General features: G+C 47.8%; 1 protein-coding gene across 1 annotated transcript in view; it reads right to left on the bottom strand.

The window, feature by feature from the left end:
• Positions 1–3296: 3296 nt before the first annotated feature.
• Positions 3297–16581, bottom strand: part of LOC144164354 (ubiquitin thioesterase OTUB1) — a 33111-nt gene continuing 19826 nt past the window's right edge. Inside the window, exons 6-8 of the mRNA XM_077694869.1 lie at positions 15927–16030; positions 12353–12443; positions 3297–6181 (exon numbers count right to left, since the gene is read on the bottom strand). Of these exons, the coding sequence (XP_077550995.1) occupies positions 5984–6181; positions 12353–12443; positions 15927–16030 (393 nt within the window). The 3' untranslated portion in view covers positions 3297–5983. The remainder of the gene's footprint in view (positions 6182–12352; positions 12444–15926; positions 16031–16581) is intronic.

Here is a 16581-nt window from a genome sequence, read left to right as displayed (position 1 = left end):
GATCTCAAGGAGGCTCACTAAAAGCTAGGGTCCAACTTAAACTGAGGACGACTCAGCGAGGAATGGAACTGAAGATGATAGGTGTAACATTAAGGGACAAGAGAGTGGAGTGGGTAAGAGAACAAACCTGTGTTAAGGACATATTAGTAGAAATTAAGAAGAAATGGACTTTGGCAGGGCACGTTATGCGAAGGCAAGATAACCGTTGGTCATTAGGGTAACAGAGTGGACCTCTGACAAGGCAAGTGTTGCAGGAGGCAGCAGAGTTAGATGGGCAGATGAGATCAAGACGTTTGCGGGGATAACTAGGTCACAATTGGCACAGGACCAGGATGAGCGGAGATCTATGGGAGAGGCCTTTGCCCTGCAGTGGGCGTAGATAGGCTGGTGATGATGATATACAGTCGAACACGGATATATCGAACACGGGTATATCGAATTATTGTCTATATCGAACTCATAAATTATCCCCTTGAAAATTCTGTGTAAAAGTATAGGAATTCGTAGGTTTATATCGAACCGTATTTTTCCAGAGATTGGGTATATCGAACGCCGTGCGAGCTGGAAGGTGCTCTTCGGTGGTCGCTGCACCCCCGATTAAGGTTGAGGAGGATGTGGAGGAATGCGCGGGCATGGAGAAGACTGGCTCGCGGAAGTAATCCCCCCTACCTGAACGAATTTGCCCTTGCCCAATCGGGCCCCGCTACCGGCCGCCGTAGCGTTAGCGGACGGAGCCCGGTATGCTAAATCTCTCTAGGCACACAAGCCCGAACGCTCAGAAAATGTGACAGCGCGAGGTAGGGATGCCCCGACTGCGCACGTCCTTTTTTTTCGGCTGCATACGTTCCCGGATAGCCGAAAAAGAGTTTTTTTTTCTCTCTCTCTTTGGGTTTGTCTTCCCCCGATGTCGTCTCGGGAAAGGGAAGAGGGAACGAAGGCGCTGATGGCATCCTCCTTCTTTTGCATTTTGCTGCTGTTGCTGCTGTTTGGCGAGTTGTCCCGCACCTTTTGGAGATCACTGTTTCTCTCGGAGATGACCATCGCGAGCGCTTTTTTGGAGTCCGTTCAGAGAGCCTTGGAATTGTTACCTTCAAAGTTCTTGTGGTACGTGCGCGCTGTTCTTTTGCGTGCGTGTTGTGCATGGTGTGCGAAGGCGCAGCGTACTGCTGGAATTTTCTAGTTGTGCAGCCTAGAGAAGATCGAGACCAGCGTCTTTAATTTCATTTCCAGGACGAAGAAGCAGGCCAAGATCAGCGATTTTTTTTTCACAGAAATAAAGCGTCCTGTTGCGTCGTGAGTGCGGAATTAGTTGTCATTCTTGAATGAGACGATCGATAAGAGATCGTCCGCCATAGGTGAGGCCTCAGAGCCCATATTTTTATATCGAATTTTTCATATATCGAACTATTTCGCGATCCCCTTGGAGTTCGATATATCCGTGTTCGACTGTATAGGTACATAACGTGTGAAGCAAGTTTACCGCATTCATGTACACTTATCTCTCAGGTAGTGTGCTGTGTTGTGCGGTGTAGGAACATCTGCTTCCCATTAATACAACATTTGAGATTCTGTACATTTTTACTGAACGTCCAAAATACATCGCATTTTGGACGTCCGAATTGACATGAAGTCAATCCGGATGTCCCACGGACGTACAGTTAATCCGGGATATAACGAAGCTGACAAAAATTCGCATTTTTTCATTACATCCAGGTTTTCGCTACATGCAGGTTTCGAGTTAAAGCTTGCGGGAATGAAGCAGAAATGAAACTAATATGCTAGGCGTCGCTGATGCTGAACTCACCCTTGTTCAGGGATATATTTCACATTGAAAAACTGCGTCATTTGCGGTTGCTGCTACTACACGCCCTCCCCAATTCACAAACGTAACTAAGTATCACTTTTGCTTTCTGATACTTCTCGCTGCCTTAACGCACTTCATGCACCAAAATGTGTGCTGAAAGGGTGCCTTTTCGCAAACTTCATTCTCTGTTCTGCAGTCAAAATTGTTGAAGGGATGCTAGCTGGGACACTGTTCCAGACGATAACCTTTTTTCTCGCCGGCGGAGACGGCATTTAAAATTGCGAGCTTGTCTCGAAAAAGACAAATCTCCTTGTATTCAGGCAGCAGAAATCATCCACGAACCCATACCACAGATATCAGGGGACACATGCGACAGACAGGCCTAGCACATAATCGTCACCGCAATCACACATGGAAATGCAAGAGAGATTGAGGTGCTGGCGAAATTCGCTGAATTAGTACATTTCGCCAAAGGGCAAGAAACCTGGACTCATCAGCGTAGCGCATTTGCTACATCCAGGTTAAATGCATGGGCTTCAATGAAGGTTGAAATGGGGCATTGAAAAACTTTGTTAAATCCAGAAATTCGTTACATGAAAGGTTCGTCACATCCAGGTTTAACTGTACATGGTATGCCCCTCAGCTCTAAAACAAACGTTTGTTAGAGTTGAAACAGACAACGCTGGACGGCCGACGAACATCCCGTGGTTGCTTGGTGCTACAATACCACCCAGTCTAACTTTTCACTAGCATCCCCAACAATTTCAGGAAGTCACCGAGTCATGAAGAGCCAGCCGGAAAATTATTATCCTGGTTCTCGCAGAGTTGGAAATCTGCTTTGCAACCACTGGTTTACCCACCAAAGCTGACTAGTTCGATTCTCACCAGAACCCACCCCAACTATGCTCACTCGGAGCTGCAGCGAATAAGCATTGTGGCGTCATTGGACAATACTGGAGAGTTGTGAAGGGATGTTGCCAAGTAGTGCAACGACAACCCCATGGCAGCTGACAATAGCTTTGTAGAACAGTACGAGGGTTGATACGCTGTTGGTGTAATTGTACCCACGTAATCAGTTGGAAAGACAGTGGAGAGAAGCAAGAGTTTGAAAGGCAAGACATGGCACGCTTAACTTGAGGGTACCCAGACTCGCCTGCGGCAGGACAACTGCGCCCTCTATCAGTGGACCTAGAAATCGGTTTCAGCGAGGCCAGTGGCAGGTTGCCAGACCCACTGCTAGAGGGCGCAGGGGTCTCGAACTGAGTTTAATTCCAAGAAAGGCTTGCATGGCCGTCCACACAATGTTAATGTGCCAAGTCAGTGCCTCCTTTACACAGAGCACAAGGGAAAGCTCTGTTCAGCGTTTCAATTTCCTTTTCCTTGGGAACTGCTTCTGGCAACCACAGGCAATGTCCAGCAACAGGTTCGCTGCGACCAGCTGGACAGCCTGCTTGCTAAGCCGGCTGCCCGACGTATACGCACACAAATTACATGTAGTGCAAAAGCAGCGCGCTGGTAGCCTTTAATCACAGACAAACTCGCAAGGAGAAACAAAAGATACAAATGCAAAAAATCCACTCGGAACAGCTGTGTGGCACACCAAGGAAAGCACAGTCTACACGCACCCGAACATTCGCTGTACACACCAGGAGCAGCAGACGCTTCACATGTTTCAACTCAAAAACAAAAGAAAAAAACACCCCAGCAGTGACTGCAAACACCTTTTTTTCCCTTTTCTAGAGATTTCAAAATAGTTACAGTTTACTGAAGACAAAAAAAGGTCCTCCTACAATGCTCAGCAGCTCCACCCCATCGTAAAATGTCGAGGCAAAACCATTTAAGCCATATGAAGCTGCGTTAAGCAAGAGAGAGCAAAAAGGGCTCAACACTAGATCTCACCCCGTCACAGCACTAACGCAACATGTCCGCAACTAGTACCTCAAAGGCTGTGCAAATATCGATAGTCAGGTCACGGAAAAGAACAACTTTCTCTAAACACACTGCACCTCAATGATGAGAGGCGTACAAAAAAAGAGCTCTCAGCTCACACGCACACACAGACTGCTTTATCAGACCATTCCCGTTAGTATTTTTAGCTGTTCTACGCAACTACACTACCTCAAATGCCACAAAATATGAAATAATAGGAACATCCCTCCCCTTCAACTCACAATGCCTGCGGCAAAGAGTTCGCACAGAGCAAAACAACAAAAATTGCAAGAAGACATTTAAAAAACAATGAAAACCGCACCAGAGCTCTTAGGACTTGAAGGCTCAAAGCGAAATGTGCTTTCCAAAAGAAACAGAAAGCCGAACAAGCCACGGTTTCGCAAAAACAAACAAACCAAAAAAGGAAATAGCGCGCACGTGCGAGAAAAGGCAAATAAACTTCCACTTTCGTATCACACTTGTACCAGCCTCTCCCCTTCCATTTATTTTATCCTTCTCTTGTGTTAGTGGAGTTGAAAGCTTTTGCAGTACAGCACGTTTGTTTGTGCAGCAAATGCTGGAAACGCTATACGCCAACTTCAGCCGTAATGACAGCTCGTTCAATCAGTTCGCCGACTGCCGCACCCTGGTCAAGGTTTAGTTTTCAAATTTTAGAGGATTATCGGCGTCACGGTTTGCTTATAATTCTTCGCTTGTGCTCTGCCCAGCAGAAAAGAAATGCCAGTCACTTTCACCAAGTTCGAGGTTCAGACATCAAAATAGTCTTGAGATAAACTGGTGACAGCGTGGCAGCAAGCCCTACTGTGAGCGTCAACCACAAGCCGTATGCCGAGGGGAAAAAAAAACAACTGCTTCCAGAGATTAAATTGGCAACCTGCATTGACATGTGCCAAAACGTCCTTAGTGTTCCCTGCAGTACATCTGCAAACTGCAGACTTTCAGGACCACACAGGTTCTATTGATACAGTCAAACAACAAACACTCAGGAGCCTCTACATTGCGACAGCGACCCCAAATCACCACACATCTAGTTCTTTTGTAGCTTCTGTGATGTTTAAAGTGCGCAATAGATATCTCACAAGATCAACTTTCCAGTGACACAGAGATGAAAAGCCCTACCACACTACAAGCAAAATGAAAAACTCTTGCACCAATCATTTCTGTTGTTACCATATAGTAAGAGAGAGTGGTACATCTTAATCACACAAGCCACAAAATTGTGCCTAAACCATACTGAACTGCCTCCACGTAGTTGCCAGTTGAACACCTCTTTTATTCAGCTGCGATTTCTTTTCTTTCTTCACACCAGGAACTGCCGCAACTCCGGTGGAATGTGCTTGGTTGCCACCCGTCTCAGCACAATTTCACGTGAACCCCCCTTCACCAATAACTTCCTGATTACATGACCAGAGAAGTGCGTAGCAAGAGAGTCGGTGATAGAGAGAACAGCAAGGTTAAGAACACAGTTCCAGCCCATCCCTGAACACTCCGGATCAGTCCTTTCCTTTTTCCCAGGAAACGCGACAGTGGATTCTCCTCCGATGCGCGAGGCCACGTCCGGCCTGTCAACAGCACAGCTAGTCAGTCGGGTGCTTATTCTGCGCCATCAAATTAAATTTTACGCGATCGTGAGCCCCTCTGAAGAAAAGAACCACATCTCGCACTCTATCCTCAAGGTGAAAGAAAAGAGAAAAAAGCACAAAAAAATCACCAGCGCGTGCGTGAACAGTGAAACCCTCTCGAGAGCCTCAATTTGCATAAGCTGGCAAGCTAAGCCTAACAACCGTCACAAGCCTTCTCTGGATGCAAGAAGCTCTGCAAGAGCCGAAGTTGTATATGTCTCCCTCTCGACCAACACTGCGCTGAATGTCTCACCACCGTTGTCTTGTTGCCAGAGTGACTACCACCTTCAGCATGGTCCAGCTCCCGAACGAAAAGACCATTTCAGCGTGCGCTCGCATATCTCTCTTCCATTAAACCAATCGAGCTCAGAACAGATATCGTACAAAAATGAGAACTTGCAAACAAAACAATACAAAGGAAGGTAACAAGGTACGCCGGCATTCTTAAAAAAAGAAAAAGAAAAAGAAAAAAACACCCTCTCGAATAATTTTTGTCTCGCTTTCAGCCACTGCACGACATTTTCAGCTTGTCGTCCGCACAACACGAGAACGAAAGGAGGGGGCGAAAACAAAAAGAGAGAGAGAGAGAGAGAGAAGGAGGACGATATCAGGGGTAGAGGATGTCGTAGTGTCCCGGCCGGTAGAGCAGGTGGATGCGGGGGGGCCGGTCCTCGGGGAAGTCGTGGGCGTTGACGCGGCCCCCGGACCCCCGGTCCATGTACTGCACCCGCACGCCCACCCCCAGGTGGCGCGTCAGCGAGATCACGTGGATGTGGTCGCTCTCCTTGTACATCGGCTCCACCTCCTGCGCGCAGCAGAGAAACGGAAGGGATGACGGAAAAGGAAGAGGGCAGTCGGTCTGCAGGGCACTTTTCCATTTCATACTAGGAGTGCACAAGCCAGGCATTCTCAGTGCGGTGCGCAACGTCCTATAAACGGCTTGACATGCTACGCCGTATTTCTGAAGTGACCAAAAAGGTACCCGGAAACCGTTGTCTAGGAAAAGAAGGCCTACAACTGCGCACAGAAAACATTTTAAAGTATAAAGAAAGAATCGCAGTTCTTGCAAAAATTTCCGCAATACCAGGGCTTGCACCCAGCCCGTTCACGGCAGAGCCCGTGATGACGATGATGGTTTGGGTTTAATGGCGCAAGGCAAACAAGGGCAATGAGCCAAAGACACGGTTATTTGATGATGATGCAGATGTACAAATAAATGCCAAATTATTTACATAAAAACAAAAGTGAAGCGACTTAAAATCCATGAAGTAGGCTGGTATATAGGGCCAGGATGATTATACACGATGTGAAAGAAGCTGTACAAACTTGTTGTCTGATAAAAACTGAAAAACTTGCTTGATAGAAAACACTGGGTTGTCGGCCAAGAAGTTTGACAGGTGTGGCGGGATGGAAAACGTTTGCGCCATGTGGTGTCGAGTGTCCTGCATTGAATTAGTATGTAAACTACAGATGTGCACCTGCTGCACTGCGGTTTTGTAGAGCCCGTGAGCAGATACGAGTGCGTTGCATGGGTGTGTCCTATCCGTAGCATCGCCAAGGCGACTTCCGTGTCTGTTGCATTTCTCGGCGGTGTATGGTCCCAAGTGTGGTTTTATTACGTGTAGTTTGTTGCCTGTATGTTCATTCCAGTGTGCTTGCCATGTTTTGCAAACGTGTTTTTTAATGTGTGGCTTGAGGTCAGCGTTGTGTACTGTTATGTGTATTCTATCCAAAAGTGTATTGATCAGCAGTCTCATTAACAGTCGCAGAGTGATCCGGAACCCAGCAGAAACTTATTTCAAACGGCAGAGCCCGTGGTTCTACCCATTAGGCTAGCCACGCTAAACAGTGCAGTACGGAACAGGAGGTGCCTTCGAAGTGAAGGAGCAGGTCGTGGCACTAGATGCATGCAGAAAGGGCCTGGCTTGTATTCACGAGGGAACAGTATCTGGCATTCATAGGAGCATGCCAATTTCGGAAACTAAACCGACATTGAAGCGAAAACAATATTTTATTAGGCTTTCAGTCGAATAGCCCTATTTCAAACATTGAGCACAGTTTCGCAGTATTTTGAACTTCAATAATGTCGGCGGGCAGTTGTTTCGATAAACCTGCATGCATAAAATTAAGCCCAGTTGAAAAAGAGGATTTCTGTGCGCTAAATGCACACAAAACGTTTTCCTCTAATGACAACGGGCTTTCCCGCAACGCAGATGTGGCCAAGGGGCAACGGGAAGGCAATCGTGCAGGGAACCTGCCTCCCATCTGCTTGGCACTGGGCTAGCTCCACCCTAGTGCATCTCTTTTCAAAGCTGCTCCTGAACACTACCCAAATAATACACCGGCTACACTAGGGTCCGAATGTCATTTGAACCAAATGTCATTTGACTCAAATGGGGTGCTTAGCGAATGCCATTCAGAATTCGCCGTGCTACACTACAATTTCGATGGCATTTGAAACCTTTCACAACTGCTCGCCGCGCTTTAGTGGCGCGGTTGTTGCCCCGTTCCGTTTTCGTATGATAATACAACAATGACATTTAGGAGCAGTCTAAGGCACTAAAATGATTTTAAATTAGAAGAGATGCCAGTTTTGACTGTCGCTGTTTGCGTAGTTTTTTTTTTTTTGCAACTGACCCACTGATTTTGACATTATGAAAATTAAATACGTTGATTTCATATTTTAAGTAAATGAGCAGAGAACAAAGTTTCACAATCAAAAACATTTTGTTTGCTTTTACGTACAGGAGTTTATATTTTTTTATTTCCGATCGAAGACGCTGCGTGTGCGAGAGTGCTAGAAATGGCATTTGAAATCCGAAATGTCTCTCTTGGCGATCACTTGGCTTGGATGTCATTTGAGCCGAATGGCATTTCAAGACCTAGTGTAGCAGCACAACTTAACTTGGCACTTGAGTAAAATGACATTTGGTTCGAATGACATTCGGACGCTAGTGCAGCAGGGTTATACGGCAGCCCTGTTAACAGCCCAGATGGCTAGCCACATAGCACCAAATAGGACCTTGTAGCAGAGTTGCGATGATATACTAGAGTGCTTCATAGCTACAAAACCACTACAATAGTGCAGCATGTTCTTCAAGCCTGTGACAGAGAAAAACGTTTGTTTAAAATTGCGAGTCTGAAAAAAAACAAAATCAAAGCTTGCCTATTTATATCAGTTTTCAAATTAGACCAAAATCCGCAACTGACTTGCAATGCAGCCCGTTTTTCATTATGAGCTACTACTTTTTCTACGTAAACTAAAATTGGCCTGAAGAATAGAAAAACAATGGAGGGGAAAACGTCAAGTTCACAATTTTTTAGTACAAAGAATTTTACTTGAAAATATAAAATAAGTATGTGAGCTCATCTGACAGTACACAAAGTAGCTGCACAGAAATAGCTGCAGTATGTGTTTTACAGCCGCACGAGTTTCGAATTTCGCGCAACTTGTCCAATGCACCTGCTACTCGAGCTGGCTTCGGGAATTTCTTTAAGCAGCCAAACTTTTTCTTCCCAAAAAATAACTTCAGATATGTTTTCCCCTACGCACAGGCGGCCATAAATAAAAATTCTCATAATTATTCCCCATTACACGGGCAACTTAACGGCCGTTAACGAAAATGGCAGTTGTGCTTAACGGCCGTCAGGTGGAGTTACACAGGAGCGCGATCGCTGTTGGAAACCCAACAGTGATTGGTGCTGACGAAGGTCGCTGGTCTCCGTTCCACCGGCTTCCCTCGTTCCGTTGGCAGATAGGTAAGGTGGCTGCGCCCAGAAAGTGTTTTCTGTGGACACCGTCACCGATGCATTTGCTGACTAACCCTTCGTTGCATGGTTTTCACTACAGCGGACAAATGTCCACATTTTTTAGAGAGCAAGTACAGTCAAACTCCGCTACAACGAAATTCCCGCTTCAACGAAGGTTTTTCGATTCCCCGCCCGCATCCCATAGGCCCCAATGTTTTAAAACTCCCTCCACAACGAACCACTTTTTTTAATGTTCTCCCGGTTTAACGAAATTTTCCCGGGACACAAGTCACTCGATCTGCAACGGACTGAACCACTCTAACTAATTTTGTTAAGTTCTAACAATGTAAATTATATAGTAGCAACATTTTCTCCGAACATCCGGACATCGAGAAGCTGCCGCTTCTCGATGTCCGGAATATTGGCGCCGACGGCGCTCAAAAGCGGCGGCGGCGGCGGCGGAGGAGGAGGAAACCGCTTCTCGCCCTTTCTCGCGCTCGCCCGGCACCCGCCGGCGGGGCCCGCCGGTGAGAGCACTGACCTTGCTGCTCACGTGACCGGGGCCCCCTGAATGGATCAGCGATTTTTTCAAGTTTGGAAATAAAATGATCCCAGAGTGTTGTGCATATCCTGTGCATATCCGTGACCACAAATTAAAATCCCCACTTTTCACATTTCTGGCACTTTCTGCCTCATTTTAAACAAATGCGAGTTGCGAGAATGTTGAATTTCGATTCCCGGAGCACCTAATCTATTGACAGAGACCAACTTGTTTTTGCCCTTTAGTGTCCCTTTAATGAGTTCATATTATTACTCATAACATTTATTTGGGGCATATTGAGCCAATTGAAATAGCGCCTTTCGCCATAATTTCATCCTCCGCTTTCCTCTTCGGTGGCCTCTCCCTTCCCTCGGTTACCTCGGGGCGCGTCTCTGCTGTCTTGCACTGCCTTGGCACACTTTCGCCACACTTTTCTCCTTCGCACCTGCTCGTCCTGCCGTATTTTCGCACGTATAACCCGCCCCTGCATATAAATATATAAATCCGAACCTCCACTTTCAGCCCACCAAGAAAAAAAAGCCTCGCGTATTGCTTGCACATTTCATACAGCTAGTAAAAACTGCACCAATGGCACTGCTCAAGCAACACATACTACTTAGACAGAAAAAGCATATATTTAGAAAGTAGAATACACTGACTGCAAGGTGAAAGTCACAATTCACAAATTAAATTCAGTTGTTAGAGTGCACTCGCCAATTGTTTTTTCATCCTTGTTCACGCATGCCTTGCGCTATCGCTGCCATGGAAGGCTTACCGTAATTACCCGATTCTAACGCGCACCTTTTCCCCGGAAAAATAGGCCAAAAAGTCGCATGCGCGTTAGAATCGGATACGAAACCGAAGCTGCCAAAACAGCGGAAATTTCGTCCCACCCATTGCCACCTCAAGATGGCGCCGAAGCTTTTAGCAACCATTTTGTTTTGGACGCAGAGAGCCGAGGCGCCAAGGCTTTGTTCCTTCTAGTCTTCCCACTTGCGCGCTTGTTACTAGCAATGGCAGCAGCAACGAAGGTCCGCCGCTTCCACTATGAAGCCGGCTTCAAGAAAAGAGTGATCTTGTGTGCCGAGACTGACGACAACAGAGCCGCCGCGCGTGCTTTCGGCGTCCCCGAAACATGTGCACACGACTGGCGAAAACTTAAAGACCGCATATTTCAAAGCAAGGCCACCCGCAAAGGATTCAACGGGCCACAGAGAGGCCGCTTTCTGGATATTGAAGACAACCTGGTGGTGTTCATCAAGAAGCTCCGAGCAGACCTCATGCCAGTCACGTCTGAGGTGCTGAAAGTCCGAGCGCTGGAGCTCGCTAGGCATCGCGGTTTGCCAAGGAGCACGTTTAGAGCCAGCAGAAACTGGATTTCAAAATTTATGAAGAGGAAAGGCCTCTTCCTTCGGACGCGGACTGGAATATGCCAGAGGCTGCCGGAAGCGTTCGAGGAGAGGCTGTGCGCCTTTCAATGGTTCGTTATATCGTTGCGCCACAAACACGGCTACCAGCTGGGGCAAATCACCAACGCGGACCAGAAGATGCCCCTGTACTTCGATGTGCCCGCCAACACGACCGTCGAAGCGAGGGGGTCCAAACAAGTGCGCGTTTTGCCGACCGGCCACAAAAAGACGCGGGTGACGGTAATGCTGTGCTGCACAGCAAACGGCCACAAGCTGCCCTCGTTTTTTATCTTCGAACGGAAGACACTCCCGAAAGCGGCAACCTTTCCTCCGGGCGACATTGTGAGCACCAACGAGAAGGGCTGGATGGACACCGGAATAATCCTCGACTGGATCGACTGCGTGTGACGCAAGAGGCCCGGAGCCAGCCTGAGGCTCCGTGCTATACTCGTCCTCGACGCCTCCAAGCGCCACCTTGACCAGCGCGTTAAAGACAAGTTCGCCGCGTGCAACACAGACCTCATTGTCATACCCGGCGGAATAACGTCACAGCTTCAGCCGCTCGACGTGTGCCTCAACAAGCGGGTGAAAGGTCGTGTTCGAGTGCTGTACAACGAGTGGCTGACGAGCGGCTCCCACGCGTTCACGACGAGCGGTCGGCTGAAGCGTGCGCCTCTGGAGACGCTCGCGGAATGGGTGTGCGAGGCGTGGGCCACGATCCCATCGGCCATGGTTGAACGCTCGTTTAAAGAAGTGTGGCATCGCGAATGCGCTTGACGGCACCGAGGACGACATGTTGTGGTCAGCGGAAAGCGACAAAGAGCTCTCGGAGAGCGACGAGGAGCGAGATGAGCGACTACTTCGGTAAATAAATCGCCTGTTTCTCTCGCATTCGTTTTTCTTGATCACGAAGTTCTGCGCGCGTTACAATCGGAGGTGAAAGTTTTTTCTCATTTGTTGACCTGGAAAAAGGGGTGCGCGTTAGAATCAGGTAATTACGGTAGTCAGTATTACTGCGTAGGAGCTTCATGGCACGACGCGCATTGCCATGAAGCTGCACTAAAGGCGAAACTCCACGTATTATCCGCACCCCTACTTTGCCACTGAAATTTTCGCATTTTTGGTGTGGGTTATAGGCGCGAAAATACGGTATCTTGCTTGTCTCCGGCGTCCGCTCTTCGTTCACTCGGTTACAACGAGAGACGCCGCCGCCGTGTAACAACAAGAGCGGGCGCTTAAAGTGCTGCGCAGTAAAAAGACACATGTGGACACCCACCTGCTTGCAGAACTCCTGCACTGTCCGCTGGCCGTCGATGAAACTAGAGAAGAAGGACGCCTCCTTCTGGAGCTGGCCGGACGTCAGCAACCTGGCCACAACCGAGAGAGAGAGAGAGAGAGAGAGAGGGTGCGCTTAAAGGAGCCATGAAAACAAAACACAGGTTTGTGTTATTCCGAAAGATTTCGTGTTTTATAGTGCCCTCTCCAAATGCAAACGACGCTTTATGCACCGAGAAATTAATTCCCGTTAAAATTTTGATCTTCCCGCTAAATCGTGCATTTTCGTGGTCTGCACAAGTCCTTACCGTTAGTTAACCTAGATGGCGCTACCACACTGTAGCAAGCAGTCTTTTGCCTTTGGTTTGTTTTTGACCGTATTTGAACCAGGCTTGTTTTTGTTCAGGGAGAAACATAGTGCTCGCTCTACAAATATGGTCACGTAAGACATCGTCGCTTGCGCCAATCGGCCAGTGTCGTCTGAGACAACCCCAAAGCCCCGCACTGCTGTGCAGCTAAGCCAAGCACAGTGCGCGCAGTACCAACAGCAGTACGCATTGGTACTTCTATGTTTACGTGTGCTTTCCTAACTTCCACTGTTTGTCCCACCACTCTTATTGCTTTAAAAAGAATGTGCCCTAAATTTAAGCGCAAGTAACTCGTTCTGCAAGCTTATAAGCTCTGCCTAATTTGCGTTTGCTTTTGCCGCCCTCCACCAATCGCAGAGCTGGCTGGCACAACATCGTATGTTCTGTGGCACGAAATGAGCTAGTGGGTCGCATGGCCATTCCCTTTTTTCCTAATAACATAGCTTATTCGAGCGAAGTTTACGTTAAAAGTGGTGTCAGTATGATTCCAACGAGGCAATCTTTTGAATCTTTGGCTTCGGCCATCTCTCGTCATGAAGTAAACAAGCTAAGTTTTGGCTTCGGCTTCTCGACTTCTTCAAGGCAGCAACATTGGCTGGCCGCTCGCTTCACCACACTACCACACACATGTCGGAGGCGACAGAGCTCGGCTCGGGTCGGCCTTCCCAGATGCGACAGTTGCCATGCAAAAAATCCGGGTGTTATCACTTCTCGATAGGATGGAATTTACTGGTCCGAAATGGTAAAGGAAAGCCTTCATTTAAACGTCTAGTCCATGGTTTCTCAAAATGGGTTCCGCGGAACCTAGGGGTTCCGCATGCCCCATCCTCAGGGTTCCGCGGGCCACTGATAAATTTTCCCTGGTTCCGCAGTCGCAAAATATTATATGGTGAACTTGAGGTGCGATCGATCTAAGGAACCTCCATTACTCACGCCCGAGTGTCAGTAAGCACATCTCGGCGCATAACAGAAACGCGCGAGCTGCGCAATAAATATCGCCAGCAGCTTGTAGCCAGCCAGACTCCGAAAACGGGCCACGTGGTTAAACTATTGCACTTGAATCTCGGCCTTATATTACCCCCATGCGCATTTCTCCTGCTTGGAGATAGGTGCCGCTAGCGTACGCATTCGCGTAAAGTCGACGGCAAAAAAAACGATACCCTTGCTTGCTTTTGAATTTATTGCACGTTAATGTAGCATGAACGGAATGAAAAAGGGAGGAGGAGGGGGGGGTTTCTTGGCACTTAACAGAACTTAGCAGGGTTCCCTGGGACCAACATGCTTGAGAACCCCTGGTCTAGTCAACCGCAGTCACCGAAACAGTGCGTGGCGCAGGACACTTTATACATGCCACATGGCCACTGGTGGCTGTGGAGAGGTTGCGCTTTGCACAAGCCATACGAAGCACATCCTCCCACTGCTACTCGAGCCGACGTTACCGTGACTTCCGTCTCCTTAATAAATTATCGTCAATAATCCCCGCTAGAAAGACAAATTGAGTTTCTTTTTCCAAGTATTCAAAATCCCCAAGGATGCCTGGTGTTCTGTCTGGTTGGTGGGTACCCTGACTTTGCATTTCTCGACCAGCATGAATACACAAAACGCGTCTGCTGCGAGCGCAATTTCACTGGCAATTCCTGCACAAAGTCACCAAAATGAGGAGAGATTTTCGATACCCAGAAGGCGGCGCCACGAACACTGTCCAATCACAAGCTGGACCTCTCAGCCTCCCCAACAATGCACACCTTGCACTTGGAACCATAGCAGCACCGCAGAATGCACTTTACTGCGAGTAAAACAGTATCATTCTGCGCCAACAAAAACTTGCCCTCCCTTCGTAGATGGTGCTATCCAGCCCCCCTGTACACCTTCTCCCATAAAGCAGTGCCTACAGTGGTTCAACCAGCACAAACCCCCCTACTTTTCATCCCAGCCTGTATCTACTATAGACACAGGATCGTGTTTTGTCGCACTTGAGCCACACCTAACTGCCTCCGAAAGAACACGATTGCTGGGAGTGCCATCCACCAGACCAACCACTCCAAGGTGTAGATGTCAGAAGACAAGGCAGGCCAATACTTTTGGGTTCGTGACAACTTCTGAACAGATGCACACCAGCCGAGACTAAAGCTGCGTACACAATAACACTTTCGCTCCCTGCCCACCAGGCAAGCACGCCCGCTGGGCAGAGAAATGTCCCCTTTCCGCACAAGACGGAACCGTCGGCTCACACAATGCTTAACCCTTTAAGCCCTGATTTTTTTTATTTCAAGCAAAACAGTTTTTGCTGTGTGTTTTCCTAAATTTTAGTCTCATAAGCACACAAATGAAAAAAAAAAAAAAAAAAAAAAACCAGCTGGATGTAAAAGTTAATAAGAGCTAATAATGGGGCAATTAATTAGGTCATCTGGCAATTAAAAATCCTATGTAGAGACAGACAAAATATCAGCTTCGTAGTGCACTTATTTACAGGTTTACAAGCTTGGGAATAAAACTGAGGCCGCAATTTTTTCAGCCTCTGTCTCATAATTTCGACTTTACCGGAGCTTTTTCTTTTTCATAGCGAGTAGCTCCAATAAAATGAAACAGCAGTGATAATTAACACAATAGGAGAATCCCAAAATAAAACTAGCACTTTTGGTTTCATTCTCTATGTGCTAGAGGAACTTTTATGCGATGGTGTCAATTGACACCACCAGGGCCGGAACAGTTAAGAAGATATGCCCTCTGTTCCCAGCCCACGCGGCTTGCAATGCCCACAATGAGTTCTTCTCTGGTGCATGTGTTTGTGCCCAATTCAGCTGAGAGAGTGCACTTCGTATGGAGTGCGCTTTGGGAATTAAACCCAGTAGTTGCACCCACTGAAACATGCTGAAACAGCGGAGTTGCGGTTCTCTTGTGTCAGCCGAGAATGGCAATGTTGCTGTTGCATGAATTCTACGGTTTGCGAAAAGGAATCGACACCTGAATGTCAGCGGCACCCTCAATCGGTGGGTACAGGAACCTGCCCCGACCCCTGCACGACCTTCAGTGCACCGACAAAAAGGCTTGGCCCACCTCTGCTGAAAGAATATCGCAAAGAAGCTACCCCACCAATTTTACCTTTCAACCAGTGTAGCTTAGAAAATGCACAAAGCACTGCACGCTCCAATCAACCCCTTCCACCCCTGAAGCCGGCATTCGTCCCCTTCCCCTTCCCCCACGCACCTCATGTAGACGACAACGTAGTCCGAGTAGCCCTGCTCGTTGAACACCTTGAGCAGGTCGTCCACGGTGATGTTGTCCTCAATCTTCTTCAGCACCTCCATGAACTGCGAGAGGGGCCAAGCAGGGAAGCGAATAGTGAGTGCACGAGCACTACAAGAGCACAGGGGGGGGGGGGGGGGGGGGGAGAGAGAGAGAGAGAGAGAGAGAGAGAGAGAGAGAGAGAGAAGACAGAGAGAGAGAGAAGACAGAGAGAAGAAAAAAATTCGTCGCACAACCTGCACACTGGCGTACCACCTATACACCGCACAATACAATGCTATACTATGCTATTGCCATTGTCCCTGAAGAAAAAATCTTTTTACTGGTACTCACCTACGGGGCAGAAACTTGGAGGCTCACTAAGAGGGTTCAACTTAAACTGAGGACGACTCAGCGAGCAATGGAGCGGAAGATGATAGGTGTAACTATAATGGACAAGAAGACAGCGGAGTGGGTCAGGGAACAAACGCGTGCTAAGGACGTATTAGTGGAATCAAGAAGAAACGGACGTGTAATTTGAAAGCAAGATAATTGTTGGTCATTAAGATCAACAGAGTGGATCCCTAGAGAAGGTGAGCGTTGCGGGGGGCGGCAGAAAGTTAGGTGGGCAGATGAG

The sequence above is a fragment of the Haemaphysalis longicornis genome, unplaced genomic scaffold, assembly GCF_048455015.1.
Source record: "Haemaphysalis longicornis isolate Haplotype H1 unplaced genomic scaffold, Haemaphysalis longicornis Haplotype H1 scaffold_13, whole genome shotgun sequence".
NCBI classification, from domain to species: domain Eukaryota; kingdom Metazoa; phylum Arthropoda; class Arachnida; order Ixodida; family Ixodidae; genus Haemaphysalis; species Haemaphysalis longicornis.
The sequence above is the reverse complement of the archived record's forward strand: the minus strand, read 5'-3'. Positions and strand labels throughout refer to the sequence as shown.